General features: G+C 35.2%; 2 protein-coding genes across 2 annotated transcripts; both read right to left on the bottom strand.

Annotated features, from left to right (window-relative positions):
* Window positions 1-92: 92 nt before the first annotated feature.
* On the bottom strand, window positions 93-7,109 carry LACS4 (AMP-dependent synthetase and ligase family protein). Its single transcript, XM_086255972.1, has 20 exons — window positions 6,962-7,109; window positions 6,627-6,819; window positions 5,875-5,938; window positions 5,678-5,767; window positions 5,503-5,559; window positions 4,919-4,967; window positions 4,683-4,759; window positions 4,426-4,465; window positions 4,242-4,336; window positions 3,678-3,845; window positions 3,449-3,559; window positions 3,255-3,342; window positions 3,062-3,128; window positions 2,613-2,688; window positions 2,387-2,504; window positions 2,017-2,262; window positions 1,782-1,921; window positions 1,271-1,453; window positions 1,036-1,155; window positions 93-376 (listed from the first exon to the last, which is right to left on the bottom strand). Exons 2-20 carry the CDS (start codon window positions 6,782-6,784, stop codon window positions 329-331), a joined length of 1,995 nt encoding a protein of 664 aa, XP_086112098.1. The 5' UTR covers window positions 6,785-6,819; window positions 6,962-7,109; the 3' UTR covers window positions 93-328.
* Window positions 7,110-11,399: 4,290 nt separating this feature from the next.
* LOC147274247 (mitochondrial inner membrane protein OXA1-like) lies at window positions 11,400-16,101 on the bottom strand. Its single transcript, XM_086257104.1, has 9 exons — window positions 15,329-16,101; window positions 14,936-15,026; window positions 14,676-14,723; window positions 14,046-14,104; window positions 13,285-13,360; window positions 13,059-13,190; window positions 12,799-12,906; window positions 12,163-12,217; window positions 11,400-11,935 (listed from the first exon to the last, which is right to left on the bottom strand). Exons 1-9 carry the CDS (start codon window positions 15,817-15,819, stop codon window positions 11,673-11,675), a joined length of 1,323 nt encoding a protein of 440 aa, XP_086113230.1. The 5' UTR covers window positions 15,820-16,101; the 3' UTR covers window positions 11,400-11,672.
* Between the last annotated feature and the right edge of the window lie 272 nt (window positions 16,102-16,373).

Here is a 16,373-nt window from a genome sequence, read left to right on the forward strand (position 1 = left end):
CCCGCCCATGCTGGGGGTCGTCCACCGGCAAGAATCTTGTGCTAGTACAAACTGTAATTATCGCAAAGGGCCGGGGAAAACAAACCAAAGCAAGCTCCAATAGGCAGTTAATTACCAAAGTGGTCAAGAGAACACTAAAGTCTGAGTATCATTTCCATGAACACGTATCTGTGATTTTCTACAGTACGCATATTCAGTACACAAAATAAATTATCAGGTGTGCACAAATAAGGATATGTACAGTCACAAGAAAAATAAAATATAAAACAAAAATAAACCAGAATAGAGTTTGCCAAAGGAAGCCTTCGGGGTTCTAGGTATATATCTTTCAGGCCTTGGGCTTGTTTGCACTCTTGTACATGTTATCAATGACATCCTGCGCACCAAAAATTTCCAGTCAGCACTTTCATGAACATTAACATATCTTTCTATATATAAACTAGTAACCAATAGTTAATAATTACTCATAGAGGTAATCCATGCAATAAAGACTTAAGCTGATAAATCAACAACTAGAAAAGAAGATACCAGGAACAAGCAACCTATTGCGTAACAAGACTTGGGAATTAACATGAATTTATGTTTATCGTATCTAGATAGATTATCCACTTGGATGATCCATTTAACAACTGACAACTATTATAGCCTTCCCCATCCTAGTTCATGTGTCATGATGGATAGACAGACACAAACCATGTATCAACTCAGTCACAGAACATATGAATTGGTAGGTCCATATATCAGATAGACAGATACCATACATCAATAGTCTATGACATGTAGGGAGGGTCCGGAGGGATGTATCTGATATACATAGTCCAACCAGCAACAGTGACTTATAGTTAAACTAAGACTATCTTTTATCACCGTCAATACAATGACATAATTATACCGACTGTCGCATAAATCATGCCAGGGTAGATTAGATTATCCTAGTGGTGCAAGGAGGTCAAACACGAAGTTCACATTATGTGCACAGTAAAAACAAAGGGTAATTTAGAATATTCCTAGAGAAAAAGACAGGACAGGAGCTACCTTGTAGTATTTGAGCAACTGGGGTCTCTTTTTCTTGTATGTTGGAGTGATAAGGTCACGCTCCATGTCAAATGGTTCTGGGTCGAGGTGAACAGCTTTTATAACCTCAAAACCTTTCAACTGCCAAGAACAACACGAGAATCAGAAAAAGCTCCATAAGGTTTTCAAAAGCTCAAAAAGGATTCTGAGACCAATGACTATAAATTTAAGGCACTCAAATCGAGAAAGCGGAAACCTTTTTCTCTTTAGCAATCTTATTGAGCTCTCCAAGTATGTATTCTTTCACCCTTGTATCTTCACAAATAGAATTGAAATCACCAGATATACCATTTTGTTGAGCCCAGTTTTCAACTGCTTGCTTGTTAGGAGTAACTACTGCAACCAGGAAGGACTCAAAGCTGTTCCCATAAACCCATATCTAAAATTGACAGAATAAATTGAAAATTATCAGACTAGTATTAATTCATATAAACAATTGAGAGAATGAACTAAAGAACAATCAGACGAGAGTATGCTTCCAGCAGATGAAACAACTACGAAAGCAACCTCTCTCTCTCTCTCTCTCTCTCAAAAATAGTTGGCAAATTTTAAAGCAAAATATTACATTTAATGTATGTGTCACTTGAACCCGCAAGTCACTATATCTAGAAGATGATGGGTACTTGATAATTAATAAGGCAGACAAGACAATAGCAGATATGATAGTAAACTTTCTGAAATACAATTATGAAACCAGCAAAACATACCGAATCGATATCAGAAAAAAGTCCATAAATATTCTCCAAGTTTTCAACAGCAACATATTCTCCTTGTGAAAGCTTGAAAATATTCTTCTTGCGGTCAATGATTTTCAAGCTTCCATCAGTTTGCCACTCACCAATATCCCCTGATGCAAAAATAATTATGGGAAAAGTTGAATATTTTGCCAGTTAATGATATGAGAGCCAAAGAAGACTAAGAAATGCATCACTATGGACAAACCTGTATGGAACCACCCATCGATCATGACCTCTTTGGTGAGGTCCTCGCGCTTGTAATACCCTGAAAACAGGGTCTTTCCCCTTACACATATTTCTCCACGTGGTGTGTCTGAAAGGGCATCGTATCCCATTTCAGGGACAGATTCTAGACATACATCCACATTTGGAACTGGAGGACCCACTGTGCCAAGCATTGACAGTTCATTTGGTAGTGAGACAAATGTCCCCGCACAAGTTTCTGTCAGACCTACAGTAACGTTGATATGGAAAAGGTTATCAATGTAATAACAATACAAACATTCAATGAAGCCATATAGAAATGAAGACAGCTAGCTAATATGAAACGTTAGCAGCTTCAGAAGAAAGCTTACCATATCCTTGTAAAACATGAGCACATGCCACCACTCGTAAGTAAGTTTCGACATGACTAGAAAGAGGAGCAGCTCCAGACAGAATAAGCCGCACATTACCCCCCAACCCTTGCTTTACCTGAAGTTGTCAGAGAATCAATGAGATTCAATCTAGTAAACAGAATTGGGTTACAATTGTTGTTCATAGCATATAGAGCATGTTGAAGGAAATATATATTTTCACCACCTTACTAAACACAACTTTGTCACATATTGGAGCTGCCGCCCCATGTGTATGCCCCTTTTGCATGTTATGATACTTGCTGCAGCAACAATAAAACATATTAGATTGTAATAAAACTATCCTGTTATCTACTGCCACTAAGAGCACAAGTATCTGATCTCTACTTAGAGCCTAAATATCAAGTAGGGGTATCTTAAATTTGCAATAAATTCCAAACAGGTTGCAGTATATGCATAACAACAAATAGACAAGATACTTTAGAAAATATATATGTATATAGACTATAGTTATCCACATGCAAATAAGATATAGTTTGTTTACAAAGTGTGAAAGCAGATGCAAAGAAGGGTTTAGGATCAAACACAAATTCGAGCTTCTTTCTCAATAAAGAGGTGATAAATCCAAAAGAAATTATGTTTTACTCATGATCAGAAGCAAAGAATGGCACTTACTATGAATACGCAAAATTGAACATTGTCTTTTTTATTAAGCCCCCTGATGAAATCTTCTGCGTCAAGCCTGGAAATGTGCACAGAAATTATATAGCATAACAGTTGAAGTAAAATTGTCATCCATTCATTTGATAATATTATTACATCAACGCATAAACAGCCTCAGATAAGTGAATGATTATTCTAACAGTACCTGAGTAGATTCTGTCTAATACACGAGGAACAGCACAGAAAATAGTCGGTTTTAGCTCCCCAATGTCTTCAATTAATAATTTGACATCCTGCAGATTAAGAAATAAGGAATTATCCAGATTAAAAAAATAAATAAGCAATTATCAGATTTAAAATTTATTTGGTTAGAGAAGAGCTACCAGAAATTGTACTCACCCCACGCCAAAACCCTATTGAGGCACCAGTCCAAATAAATAACTCTTCAATCACCCGATCGAAGATATGTGCAAGAGGAAGAAATGAAAGATATATGTCCTTCTCATCCAACTTTAACAATGAACAAAAAAGAAACAAATTTTTTTGCAAAATGTCAGCATCCTAAAACAAAAGAAAGTGACTAGTTCATGTTCTCAAAAAATGAGATCCGTAATGGAAAGGAAGTCACCCGTTCATTTACACTCTCTAGCAGGCACTTCACCCCAGCTAGAAGAGTAATGATGCTCTCATTGGATATCAATACTCCCTTGGGGTCACCAGTTGTTCCACTAGTATACATTATAGTACAGATATCACTTTTCTTTTTTACTGGAAGATCAAAATGTTTATTATCCCCCTGCATGAATAGATTTAGAACTTAAAATCATAAAAATGAACAATGCTGATATTTTGGAAAAGTATAAATATATGACTGCATGAAACATGAAAATTACAGCCATAAGTACCTGCCTTGAACACATTATACATATCTCTAAATTATTGTACACAGTGATCATCTTTCAAATACCTTAATTAGAAGTTTGGAAATTCTACACAGAGAGTTACATCATTTGCAACTTCTAAATGGAGTTCAATTGGTACAAGAGGAGGACTTTCATAAGAAATTTCACAACTATTTTCTGCATACTAGCAATGTAGAGGGTTTGTCCTCTTCTTTTTGAATAAATTTCTTTCATTCACCAATTTAACTAATTACACGAGAAGAGGATTAGTAGACCAAAAAACAACCCACCAGTTTCAAAAATTCATCCCAAGAATATATTGTCAACCCATACTTCTCAACTGCTTCCTTATGTTCAGGTGCAACCTTTCCAAAGCTCACAAGTGCTACATGATTAAAAAAAAATTATTTCTTACTGAAACCAACAGACGCATAAACAAAGAATCTTGAAAAATATGAGACATATGCAACTTACTCTTCAGATATTTTGCAGCCCCAGGAAATGTTTTCAACAGCTGAAAGAGCACAAATATACAGTACAAATAAGAACCTTGAATGAGCATTTGTAACGTGAATATTTTAACTCTCAAATTGCAACCAACTTAGCATCTTTTAGGCAGTGATTGTCAATATTCAACCTTTATTGTAAGTATAATATGACATCAGTATTGTCCAGTGTACCACATAAAAGCTCTAGTCAGTAATGCAATTGTAAATATAAAACTAGAGTACCTCAGATATCTTCTTTTCTTCTACAAAAGCAATTTGAACTTCAGCATGGCATATGATAAACTCCACAGCAGCAGCACCTAAACCATATATAAGAAATTAGGGCAAACATATAACATGATATATGGTAAATCATGGAAAGAGAGCTATAAGGTGAATGCACCTCAACTCAAATCAATCAAGCCTTGAACCCAACTGATTGGGGTGGGCTACATGATAAAGAAGAGATATATGCCTACCTAGAGTGTCATACAAAGGAACACAATAGAGTCCATGAGCATTGATAGCCTGCATAAGATTTTCCTTATTAGTAAAAGTTTCCAAGATAAAAGGATATTTATTTAAAATTATAAGCAAACAAGAATGAGCTAAGATTCAGAAGTGTGCACACATAAACAGAGATACCAAACAAAAAAGATTATTCTGGATGTTCCAAGAAAACTCCTACGTGCTCAAGTATTACATACAACTCTGCGCCCTTCAACATTTTAAGATTGTGGAAAAAGTTTAAGCAGGCCACAACTACTACAGCCAACAGAAGGAAAGGAAAAAATTATGTTTCCGATGTAACAAATTGGAAGAAACCTTTACTCGAGAATTCTAGAGGATACATAATGGACACAAAAAGACTTTTTTTTTTTTTTTTTTTTTCTTTTTTCTGTCATGGACCATATCAATTGAGATTGGGAAGTAACAAAACAAAATAGGATTTGGAGGCCCTACCTACTTTACCAAGCGTGCATTTTTCTAACGACTGACAGGAAGGAGAAAAAAAATGGAATAAGTTTCAAAGGAAAATGAAAATGGAAAAAAGACAAGGTACCTCCATGCTCATAAACCATTCTGGGCAGTTGGTGCCATATATACCACATTTGCCTCCCTGCAATCAGCAATAAATATATTAAATTATTATGTACACATAAATTGCACAGGACAATACTTTGACCAACATATTGAGTACAAAATAAATAAGCCAATGACGACAAATAATGACATACTTGCTCCAAACCACAATTGCGCAAGGCATTTCCAACTTTTATAACCAAGTCATATACTTCCTTATAAGTAAGCCACACAAATTTACCAGCCTGCAAAAAAACCAAAACTTACACATATTAGCTACAAGCCAAAAGAATTAGTTAGAAAGAAAGCTAGGGCATAGGATAGACATAGATTGTTTACAATTATGATATACCTTCCCATTCATGATCTCCCGACGACCAAGCATTGGGTTTCCTGGATTTCTCTCCACTGACATGCTGCAAATTAAGTAAGAAAGTCTTACTCAGACCATCAAACAAGAAAAATCCATATATAAATTAACTTCGTTTTCAGTTTCCTATTAGATCAGAGTTTGTTATACTGTGCCATTGAAAAATTGAACCACCCCATATCCAGAGCTAAGCAAAACTCAGAAACAAGCATGACCCAGGATCATACTTCTTCAATTAAGCTTACAGCTTCAGCTGGATCGAAAACGGAGCATGCACACATCACACACACCGCGTACCTTAGCAAACATTTTGTAGTTTTTAGTATAAAAAATTACAAATCTTCTTAATTAGGTAATTTTTACTGTAGCACTATAGCTTGGTCCAAACTGAATTTAGTGCATTCTGATTCGCATTAATCACGCATAAGAATCGTCAAAGCCAAAAACTTCACAACCACAAAAACAAATTCATACACAATTTTACACTAAAATTCTCTGAAACTCCACACTAAAAAAAAAAAACTAAATTCTTATCTCGTAAATTCAAATTCCAAATCCTCGCAACTCAGACTCCAATAAACACAAAGTAACACAGCTCAGTTGACTTTTTTACTAATTTTTTTCTCCTAATTTAAAAAGAAAAAAGCTTTCACTCTCATTATTATTTTCTTTCGTTCTCCTGCGTTTTACCGGCAACCAAACAGAAACTTTGAATAATAATAAAAAGAAAGTACCGGAAAACATCCCAGCAACTCTCCATTCCAGGAATAGGAGCCGGAAAACCATCCTTGGCGAAAATGCTCCGATAAACAGGTCCGAGCGACGGCCTGCCGTCCTTGGCCTCCTTGCCCTTCTCCACTTCGATCAGATACTTGTACTTGCTCGCCGCCATTCTCAAATCTCAATCGGATCGCAGCGCTCTCGAATCTGAATCAATGAATGCGAAACTGAGAAAAAGCAGTAAGTAATATACATATATACATACATATATATGTGTGTGGAAAAATAGCCAAATATTAATTTAGGTGGAAGTAGGTGGTGGCAGGGGTGGCTATTTTGGTAAATTCACCTGAGGTTACGAGACTACTACTACTGCTAGCAGCTGGTTTTGACTTGTAGGCCAAGTAGAGCCGGAGACGACTCACTCTCACTGACTCACTGAGTGAGTCTGAGAGAGAGAGAGAGAGAGAGAGAGAGAGACCACTCGCTTTGGTTTTGGCTTTGGTTGTGTTTTGTGACTTGTGAAAGAGCTCGGAGCTATAATGTGTGTTATACAATTGGTCAACGGCCAAACACCGCTGTGATTTCCGGATTTGGTTGACCATTTTGATCTTCATTTCTTCCTAACCGTCTGATTTAGTTGCCTCTGATACGTTTCCTTCATAAAGCTCACGCGTGTGACATACCCTGCGTTTTTATTTTTTATTTTTTTTTTATAAACGAGATGACATGTCGTGCTTTGATACGTCCGCGTGGAATAATGAATGTGTTTTGAATTTTTCCTGGATTTTTAATTGTTTTTATTTTTGTTAGTTCTGGATTTTAATTGTTACATTCGCTTTCGTCTTGATGGTATTTAAATGAAAACGAAAAATTATACACAACACAAAATTACTTTCTCTCCAGTCAAACCTTCGCATGGCAAGCAAGAGTAATTCGTGGATTCAAAGACAACCTTAAAATACCTTATCTTTTTTCTTGAGAATGTTAAATGACCTTATCTGGTTATACCAATTTGAGCCAAACAATACAATAAGGTTTCTTAAGATTTCATGCAGGATGTAGCAAAAGATCGATAATAATAATTTCATGCCAAAAGTTTATAGGTTAAGGTGAGAGGAGCTATGCAGGGGCGAAGCCAAGATTTAAAATTTAGGTGGGTTAAACTTTTAAAAGAGTTGAATTATAATAAATGAACTAAATCAGCAAAAAAAAAATTTGTGTTTAAGATGGAGGCTAAAGACTAAAGTAGGCTAGAAATTCCAATAAAAATAGGCTAAGATTATTTAAACTATAAAAATACAAAGTTTTTAAAAGAAAAATATTTGGACCACCTGGCTACAGCCCAAGTTAGCCAACTAATGGCTACGCCCCTAAGCCTAGGGGTATAGGTTAAATTTGGTATTGGTAATTTGGTATGACCGTCACACCACCTTGTGGTGTTATTAATTAACTTATATTATAATATATTAATATTATACTCTAAGGCCTGTTTGTTATGCATTTTTTTTAAAGGAAAAGAAATGTAACTATTCCTACATTTGGTAAAAATACAAAATGTCATGAAATCTAGAACAGTAATGCTACACTTACCACATTTTTATACCACAATTGCATACCATCTTACATGGCATTCATACATTGGACACTACAAATTAAAAAATAAAACTTAAAAAAGAAAAAGGAAATACCCTTCCAGTAAAGTAATGACACATCAGGTGGGATACAAATGTGGGAAAAAAAATGTGGGACAAATAGCATTATTGAATCTAGAATTACATTATGGTTAAAAAAGGAGACAAAAACAATAGGTTCTTTTAAAAAGAAATGATAAAATTGGAGGGTTCAAGAATTAGGTTGGAGAAATGAAGGAGGGGCCTTTCTCCATAACATCTCTAAAAAGACCTCATATTTAGATGGCCTTCTCTACTTCTTTTTACCAATAATCTTAGAATCCTTATGGTATCAATAATGTTGGATTTCTTATGATAAGGATGTGTGTGCATTGGGTTGTGAGTGCTTTGAGGCAAGCACCTCTAAATAACACCTTATTGATCATTTTGATTCATGTTGAGAGTATCTCACACTATGAATGTAAAATATAACTTTAAAATTATAATATTTTTAATTTTTTTCATTCATCATCAATTAGTTTAAAATAAATAATCTATGTGCCAAGTCAAATGCTGGCACATGCTCCACCTAAAAAATGTGAAGCCTTATAAGACGGTTTTGTACCCCACCCGACCAATTGATTATGTAGTTGTACAGCTAATGTTTATAAACTTGTGCAATACTTAAAGCGACCTTGAAGATCTTTGTGAATGGGCTAACCCTGGCATGTGATGCATAATTTGGTTAGTACTAATCAAGTAAGTTCCATATCTGTAAGCAGATCAGTGAGAACATATATATCAATTGCTCAAGAGAGCTTCTTATAATTAAGTTAGGTAAGAAATTAATTATCATTCAAATATTTTTGGAAACCATCACATTAGTTATTTGGTAAACCTAAAAATTGGTTGAGAGAAGCCATTAAATCCCAAATAAGAACCACAAAAATGGTTGGGTTTCACAAATTTAATTATTTCTCTAGTATTTCAATGTAACTGCAGGCCTGCAGGCTGCAGCTATTAAAATGCTTAATTACATTGACATTGTTTGTTGACAATCCGGAGGAGAATACGATAATTATCATGTGTTCTTTGTTTTACATTTTCGGTAATCAGTATGTTACGTTATTAGAATAATTTAATGATAGAATGACTTTGTTTTCTATTAAGGTTCCAAATTCAAGCCATGACTTTGTTTTAGTTCTCATCTAACAAAATTGAAAAAAATATCGTGTACGTGACCAATAACTAAGTTGATCTATTCAATACCATTAACATAAAACATAACACAATTGTTGAATAAATTTACCAGAGGTGTGATTATCACTGACCTTTTCAAAGCTTTCACGTTCTTGACATTAATTAAAAAATGTATTGATAATAATAATGTCCATACACCCATCAGCACTAAAGTCTAACAGGACTGCAGCAACTAACAAGTTATTAATTAAATTCGGATTTCTTGTCAAGCAAGCGGCTTATTGCCATAATTGCAATGACCACCCTACATGTAGGGTTATACCGAATCACTTGTTTCTTTTTTGGGTCCATAGCTAATCACCTAATCACTTGTTTTTTTTTTTGGCCAACAATCACCGAATCACTTGTTGAAACAGCCAAAATTGTCCATTATTATTGTTTTGTTGATTAATTGTTGAACTAAAATTGCAGCATTTATGGTAGATAGTTATAGAGTAATTTTTGGGTTAACGCGACTAATTAAAAAATTAATAGAATTCTAATTAATATCTCTGGTTTATTAAGGCAGACAAAATTAATGAGGGGTACAATTGGAAAAATATAGTAGAATTTTTTGTTGCATTTATAGCATAGATTATGTGCTCTTTTTAGGACGGTAGAAAAAAAGAAAAAGAGAGAAGGTACAGCTACCCTTAGGAGTTAGGACGGTAGAAAAAGAAGAGAGAAGGCAGATGAAGAAGGTGGATGAAAAATATTCATAAAACTGTTGTACGTGAATTAATACGATCACCATTTATACCCAAAAAAGCTGCTCCCCTAATTATACCAATAAATTGTTGCACACCCAAAAAATTCCTATGATATATATTTTTATACCCACGGGAAATGTTCTTTTTCTTTTCCTTTCTTTAATATGATAAAAATTTGATACAGATATATTAAGAGTCTTATGACATATCATTAGAAACTACAATGACATATTGGAAATACAATATTATAATATAATAAGTTTTTTTTTTTTGCCAAAATAGTATTCTCTTGACTTTTTTTTGTCAGAATATCTTATATTATCTTTTAGGTCATCCCACGATATATGGAGAGAGTTGAATGAAACAAATACACTTAAAAAAATGAATAATGCTATATTTACCACATTCTTATACCATATTTTTATACCATCTTACGTGTTATTATTTTATTGGACAAAATTTTTTATTTTTATTTTTATTTTTATTTTTTAGTGTCCAATGCATGAATGCCATGTAAGTTGCCACATAAGATGGTATGAAATTATGGTATAAAAATGTGGGATGTCTAACACTACTGTAAAAAAATATATAAATCTATAATCCATACATATTATAACACAATTAAAAAAAATTAAATAAAAATAAATAAACCTTATAAAGCATTAACTTATTCTTCTTTCATATTAAATCTCTTCTTCTTTCATACTAAAGCTGAGACTCGGTCAATAGCTAATCGTTTGGTCCCTAACGGATAACCATGACATCTGATTAATTATTGCAATGACTGAACGTTTAATCAATTCAGTTATCTTTTCCTGTTTTTCCAAGTTTCTTAATTTTCAGTTCATTCCATCACTAAAATACTACATCTTTGACAGTTGACATCCACTCTACCCTTTCAACTATTGTATGGTTGATGTTATGTTACCAAGCTATTTGAATCACATTCAAATAAAACCTCACCTTATTACTGATTTGGATTATCTAAATCACAATCTAATAAGAATTCACCTAATTCTGATTCGAATCAAAAGTTTGGCAAAGCTAATTTCTCAGTTATGCTTAGATTAAGAATACTGCAAACCCCATAGGGCCACAGCATTGGGAACAGGACAAATCAGACATCATAAAGAACTGTTGAAAAGCAGAGACTGCTAACACAAATTCCCCAAGTTCCAAGAAACCATTGAATCATACAAATCATAATGCATTTAGACATTTCACATGAGAAAAGAAATCTATAATTTTATTTTATTTTACAATGCAAGTGAACTTGTGAATTCATGCAGAGTAACATACAAAAAACCTCAAACTCAAATACTTCTTCAAAATTGTCTTAACTTTTTAGGCAAAAATTATAAGCACTGATAGTTTTAATCTCATTAGGTGAAACAATGAGTCACCAGTTTAAAGAATATAATGTTAAAACTATAAAGCAAGGAAACCTCCTCATCAATGGTCATGTTTGATGGTTGAACTTGTAAAACTAATATATTCCCTACCTCCTCTTGTTTTTCTTTTTTCCCTTCACTTGTTTCTCTAAACTTCTAATCCTTTGACTAAGATCTGATGCCGATGATATTCCTCTGTCTAGAATCTTTGATGGTTCAACAGATGATGAGGTAGGTTCTTGAGTCATTGCAGTGGGTCGTTTCAGTGCTGGAAACAGCGAAAATGCAGGTTGTGATGCTTGTGGAGCAGGAGCAGTACTAGGCATCTCAGGAAGACCCAAGGCCTTCTTCACCCCAGGATATTTAAGCACTGAAATCAAAATGCAGAACCAATTTATTAGGGTAAAAGTGCACCGAACTTTCAGGATAATAAGACAAGGTATTCATTGAAACTCTGAAGCTGCATATATAATGTGCACATCATATCACTAGAACAGCTTCAACTTTCCTAACAATATAAAGGATGAGGAAAAAGGAGAGAGAGACAGAGACAGAGAGGGCTCCATTGTTCATAAAACATAATCTAAAAGTACTCACCCAGTCCATACATGAGCGAAAACAAGTTGGATGTAACCCAGTAACAAAATATAGCCTGCAGATATAATATAGACCAAGTAAAATTAATCATCAGCCTGTCTTCCAAGTATATGATAAACTTTCTCTTCATGTGAGTTTGGTTGATAACATAAAAGTGAAACAAACCCAAAACAAGAAAACATACTTAAAAACAAAATTTAATCACCTTTCTTATTTCTGTGCAGGTAACTATCATTATTTTTTCTTTTTAAAAAAAAAAAAAGGAACAAAAAGGTCCATATACTTATCTAGATAGTTTCACACAAAGAATAAGCAAAACAATATTTATAATGACTGAAAAGGTCCATATACTTATCAAGATATGAACCTCCACAGAGCCACATCATGCAGAACAATGAACAGTGCAAGATGCTTTGAGGAACAAAAATTGACAGTGCAAGACCTGGCAAATTACACATGCACCTCTTGGGAATTGAACCCTGGAAGTCAGCCTCCACCCTGGTTATTAAGGAGGAGGCGCCATTAGGCCCAAAGCCATTGGCTTGACAGTGGAAGACTTATTCACATCTATTCTAGAAATGACAGGAGAGAAGCTCATATAGAATATATAGCACAAGCAACTACAAATTAGCTTACCTTTGGAAAGCTCATGGTAAAAGGAACTGTAAGAACAGCAAGGCCTCTTGAAACATTTTTCATGGTGCCAGCAGCAGAATTTCCCTCCATACCTTCTTGCAAATTGCACTAAAGAACAAAAGTAAATATTTTAATTCCTACATTGGTATACCAGAGTTTCTGACGCATCTGATTGCAACCTTCCCACCCCAAAGAAGAAAAATAAATAACAAAGAGCTCATAAATGGAACAGAAAAGAAGAAAACATTGCAGTTGGCTACCTCCACGGTTAGTAAGAATGTCAATGCTGCCAAAACTGGAAAAATGTACATACTATCTGGAGTTGTCAGATCAAGAAACCAGTAGGCGCCACCACTTTTAAAGGATGGCACTTTCTCTGCCATGTTTGTTACCTGCCAAACAAAAACAAGGCTATCTTGAGACATCCAAAGACCAAATCTAAAATCAGACTTTATCAGTTGGAAGATGTTAAGAGAGAGATCTTACGGCGAGGAAAAAGCTGACAAAGACAGGACCTTGAATCAAGAGTCCCTTGAGTGGAGTGAATAGACTGACGCCATGTCTGCAATGCCCAAATCAAAACAACAAAATGAAAATGCTCAAGAAAAAGAAGACTTGCCATAGGGGAGAATTGGTACTTGCAGAAATACTTAAAAAATAAAATCTCAAGAGCGGATGACCGCCCTTTTTTTCCTAGGGTGTAGAATCGCTTGTGGAGGTTTGATGTAGGTTTTAACTCTGCAATTTTGGGCATAGTTAAAACCTAATTTCAAACCGACAAACCAGGTGCCCAGCTATCGGAGCTAAACATATTTGCACTTCCGATTACTAGGGGCGCTGCTAACATCTTGCGGATGTCCATTTTAGAGACGGACTGTATATGTATATACATATCATGATGCGAAACCAATTCATAAGAAGAAAATGGATAAGTAAACAAGAAGTTTTTTTCCCAGGACACAATTGCACTGGATGTCATATTTCATTTGTTAAATTATAATATACACTAGTAAGGTGGAATGACACAAAAGGGTTCGCACCGCCAGTCAACATAGTTTATAGTTGGGAAGCACAACAGAGAATTTGTACAATAGAATGTTTTATTTATATTAGATGCTTATGTTCCAACCATTTTATATACCTCTGTCCAAGCTCTATTATAACCACATGCAATACACATAAGAGACCAAAAAAAAAAAAAAATTGGTTTAGATTCCTCTTACTGCCACCAAGAAAAAGTTGCTTACTTATTAAATAGCTCCTGAACTTTCTTTTGTCCTTCAGCCACTGCTGCGGGATCCATACTCTGAAAAAAGAGGAAAGAACATTGATAAACATGCTTGAAGGTTTTCTAAATCCCCCATGGGGACATCTAAGTAAAAGAATTCATGCTCATCCCTACTTCAAGCCTGGATGGTGTTCTCTTAAGTTTCCTAGTGGAAAGAGTCATTTCTTAAAGCATCTACCATCCTATTACATTCATGAGAGAAATTGACATGATCAGGTAGAAAATAGACAACCACAACAAAAATAGTGTCTATAATAGCAGAAAGAGATTGCTCTTGCAAAGGTGACCTTGTTGTGTTGAAAATGCAACTAGTTAGTTCTTAAAGCAGAGACATTAGATATATCAACCCCCGCCCCAAAAAAAAGAAAAGAGAAAAGAAACTTGTAGTTAATCATACATTATGCATAAAAGAGTGGATGGGTTACTTATGACAGGATAAGTGAAGGCTGTGTTTTTAAAACCAGATAACTTTTCCCAATTAAAAACCACAGAGATGTCCTGTGTAGGAGAGACTAATTCATGTATTAAAACATACTGGTATCATTTGTAAGTTAATAAGTGGTATCATAACAAGAATCAAGCATTATACCTTCTCATTCATCTCTTGCCTAAGTTCCTCCAGATGAGGCTTTAGGAGCTGCAGAAAGCACACAAGTCAAGAGAAGAACTAGTCTAGGAGAGGAAAGCAAACACTTGCTATGAGAATAGTCACTTAAAGTTCGCAACTACAAAAAATCACTGAGAGACTTCACACAAAGTGGAAGAAAGAGAGCAGCAGGAACTGGTTGGCATGCTTGATGTAATTGAATAAAAGTTTAGAAGAAATGCATCAACAACAACAAAACTTACAGTGAGTTTTGAGGTTGCTTTAAGTTGATTAATTAAAAGTGGAACTGTGCAAGTTCGGATCAAAAGAGTTGTTACCGCTATGGAAGCCCACCTGAAATAAGCATCAAACAGAATAAAATACTTCCATAATGTAACGCAATATCAAAATCCATCATACCCACTAAATGCTGCTAAATCTATTCGCTCAATAAGAAACAACTTTAGAAAATCAACTAAAACGAATGAATTTTGTTTCCATTTAATCATGTCCAGAACAAATTCAAAGATTGGCCTCAGCCATTTTCCTACAAGTCCCTACCTTTTACATGGGTTTCTTTATTTTCATAGAGCCTAACAATAAAATCACACCGAAAATAACAATTTAATTAAAAAAAAATGCAAATAACTTCTAACCAGTTGAAGCCAAGACTAGTATGCACAAATTCAATGAAGTACTGCAAGCCCTTAACCGGTAAGAATGAATCTGCCGCCGCAATCGCCACTTCGTTCACCGCCGGCAGTTGAGAAGCCACGTCCACCACCGTCGTGTCCGATAGAACAACCCCCGATACATCATTCATCAGCTCAATCTTATCGGAACCTTCGCCAATCGCCGTCGACATGTACCGAGAGAACGCGAACCCAGAAGGGGACGAAAGCCGAGCATTCGAAATCCTCCTACTATCTTGAGCAAAACCGCCAAAACCAGATACTCCGCTCAAATTGCTCCCGAAAAACCGCTTCTGGTTGAGAAACTGATTCAACTTAGGCGACGAAACGTGTTCTGAAATGACGTCGTGCTTGCGGTCGTCGTCGTCGCGGAGAATGTGAGTGATGGACGGATGGTGCTGGTTTCGCCGAGCTATACAACTCGCTCCGGTCGAGAGGCTTCGCCGGTAAGCCATTGATGTATATGTATGTATATGGCTGTGTATGAATACCTACCTCTATAGAACAGATTTCAATAAATTAGGGGAGAAATGAAATCTTTAAACCCTAATAAAACCCTGACAGAATCTTGAGGGCAGTGGATCTTGAATCTGATTAGATTTTGGTTTCCATGATTGTCAGAGAAGTATTGAGATTTTGACCGTACGAGGGAGAGAGTGAAAGAGAAAGAGACAGTCGAAGGTTGTCTGTCTGAGAATGTGAGCTGATGAGTTGAGGAGAGCAATGGCGGTTCTAGGTTTGTTCCCGGTCTTTTATGGTACAGTTCGTTATAGTTTTAGTTGCTCAAGGACAAATTAGTCATTCTGATTGTACTTTCTGGTCACTAATATAAGGTTTTTTTTTTTTTTTTTTTTTTTTTTTTAACACTTTATCCGAATTTTGCATTCAATCTCACTTTACTACAAAAAAAAAAAAAAATTGTGTAAATGTAACACCTGAATTAAAAATTTATCATAATGTATCACCTGACCTTCATTCCGTCATAACTTCTGTTAAAAAAAATCATGTG

Source organism: Dryas octopetala, chromosome 9 (assembly GCF_963921425.1).
Source record: "Dryas octopetala chromosome 9, drDryOcto1.1, whole genome shotgun sequence".
NCBI classification, from domain to species: domain Eukaryota; kingdom Viridiplantae; phylum Streptophyta; class Magnoliopsida; order Rosales; family Rosaceae; genus Dryas; species Dryas octopetala.

Coding starts and splice junctions, on each gene's coding strand:
- LACS4 (XM_086255972.1), bottom strand. CDS start 6,784: ATGGCGGCGAGCAAGTACAAGTATCTGATCGAAGTGGAGAAGGGCAAG. Junction 5,939..6,626: donor AGTTGCTGGGATGTTTTCCG/GTACTTTCTTTT, acceptor CTTAATTTGCAG/CATGTCAGTGGAGAGAAATC. Junction 4,337..4,425: donor GGCTGCAAAATATCTGAAGA/GTAAGTTGCATA, acceptor TTAATCATGTAG/CACTTGTGAGCTTTGGAAAG.
- LOC147274247 (XM_086257104.1), bottom strand. CDS start 15,819: ATGGCTTACCGGCGAAGCCTCTCGACCGGAGCGAGTTGTATAGCTCGG. Junction 14,724..14,935: donor AAGCAACCTCAAAACTCACT/GTAAGTTTTGTT, acceptor TGCTTTCTGCAG/CTCCTAAAGCCTCATCTGGA. Junction 13,361..14,045: donor GTTCAGGAGCTATTTAATAA/GTAAGCAACTTT, acceptor TGGGCATTGCAG/ACATGGCGTCAGTCTATTCA.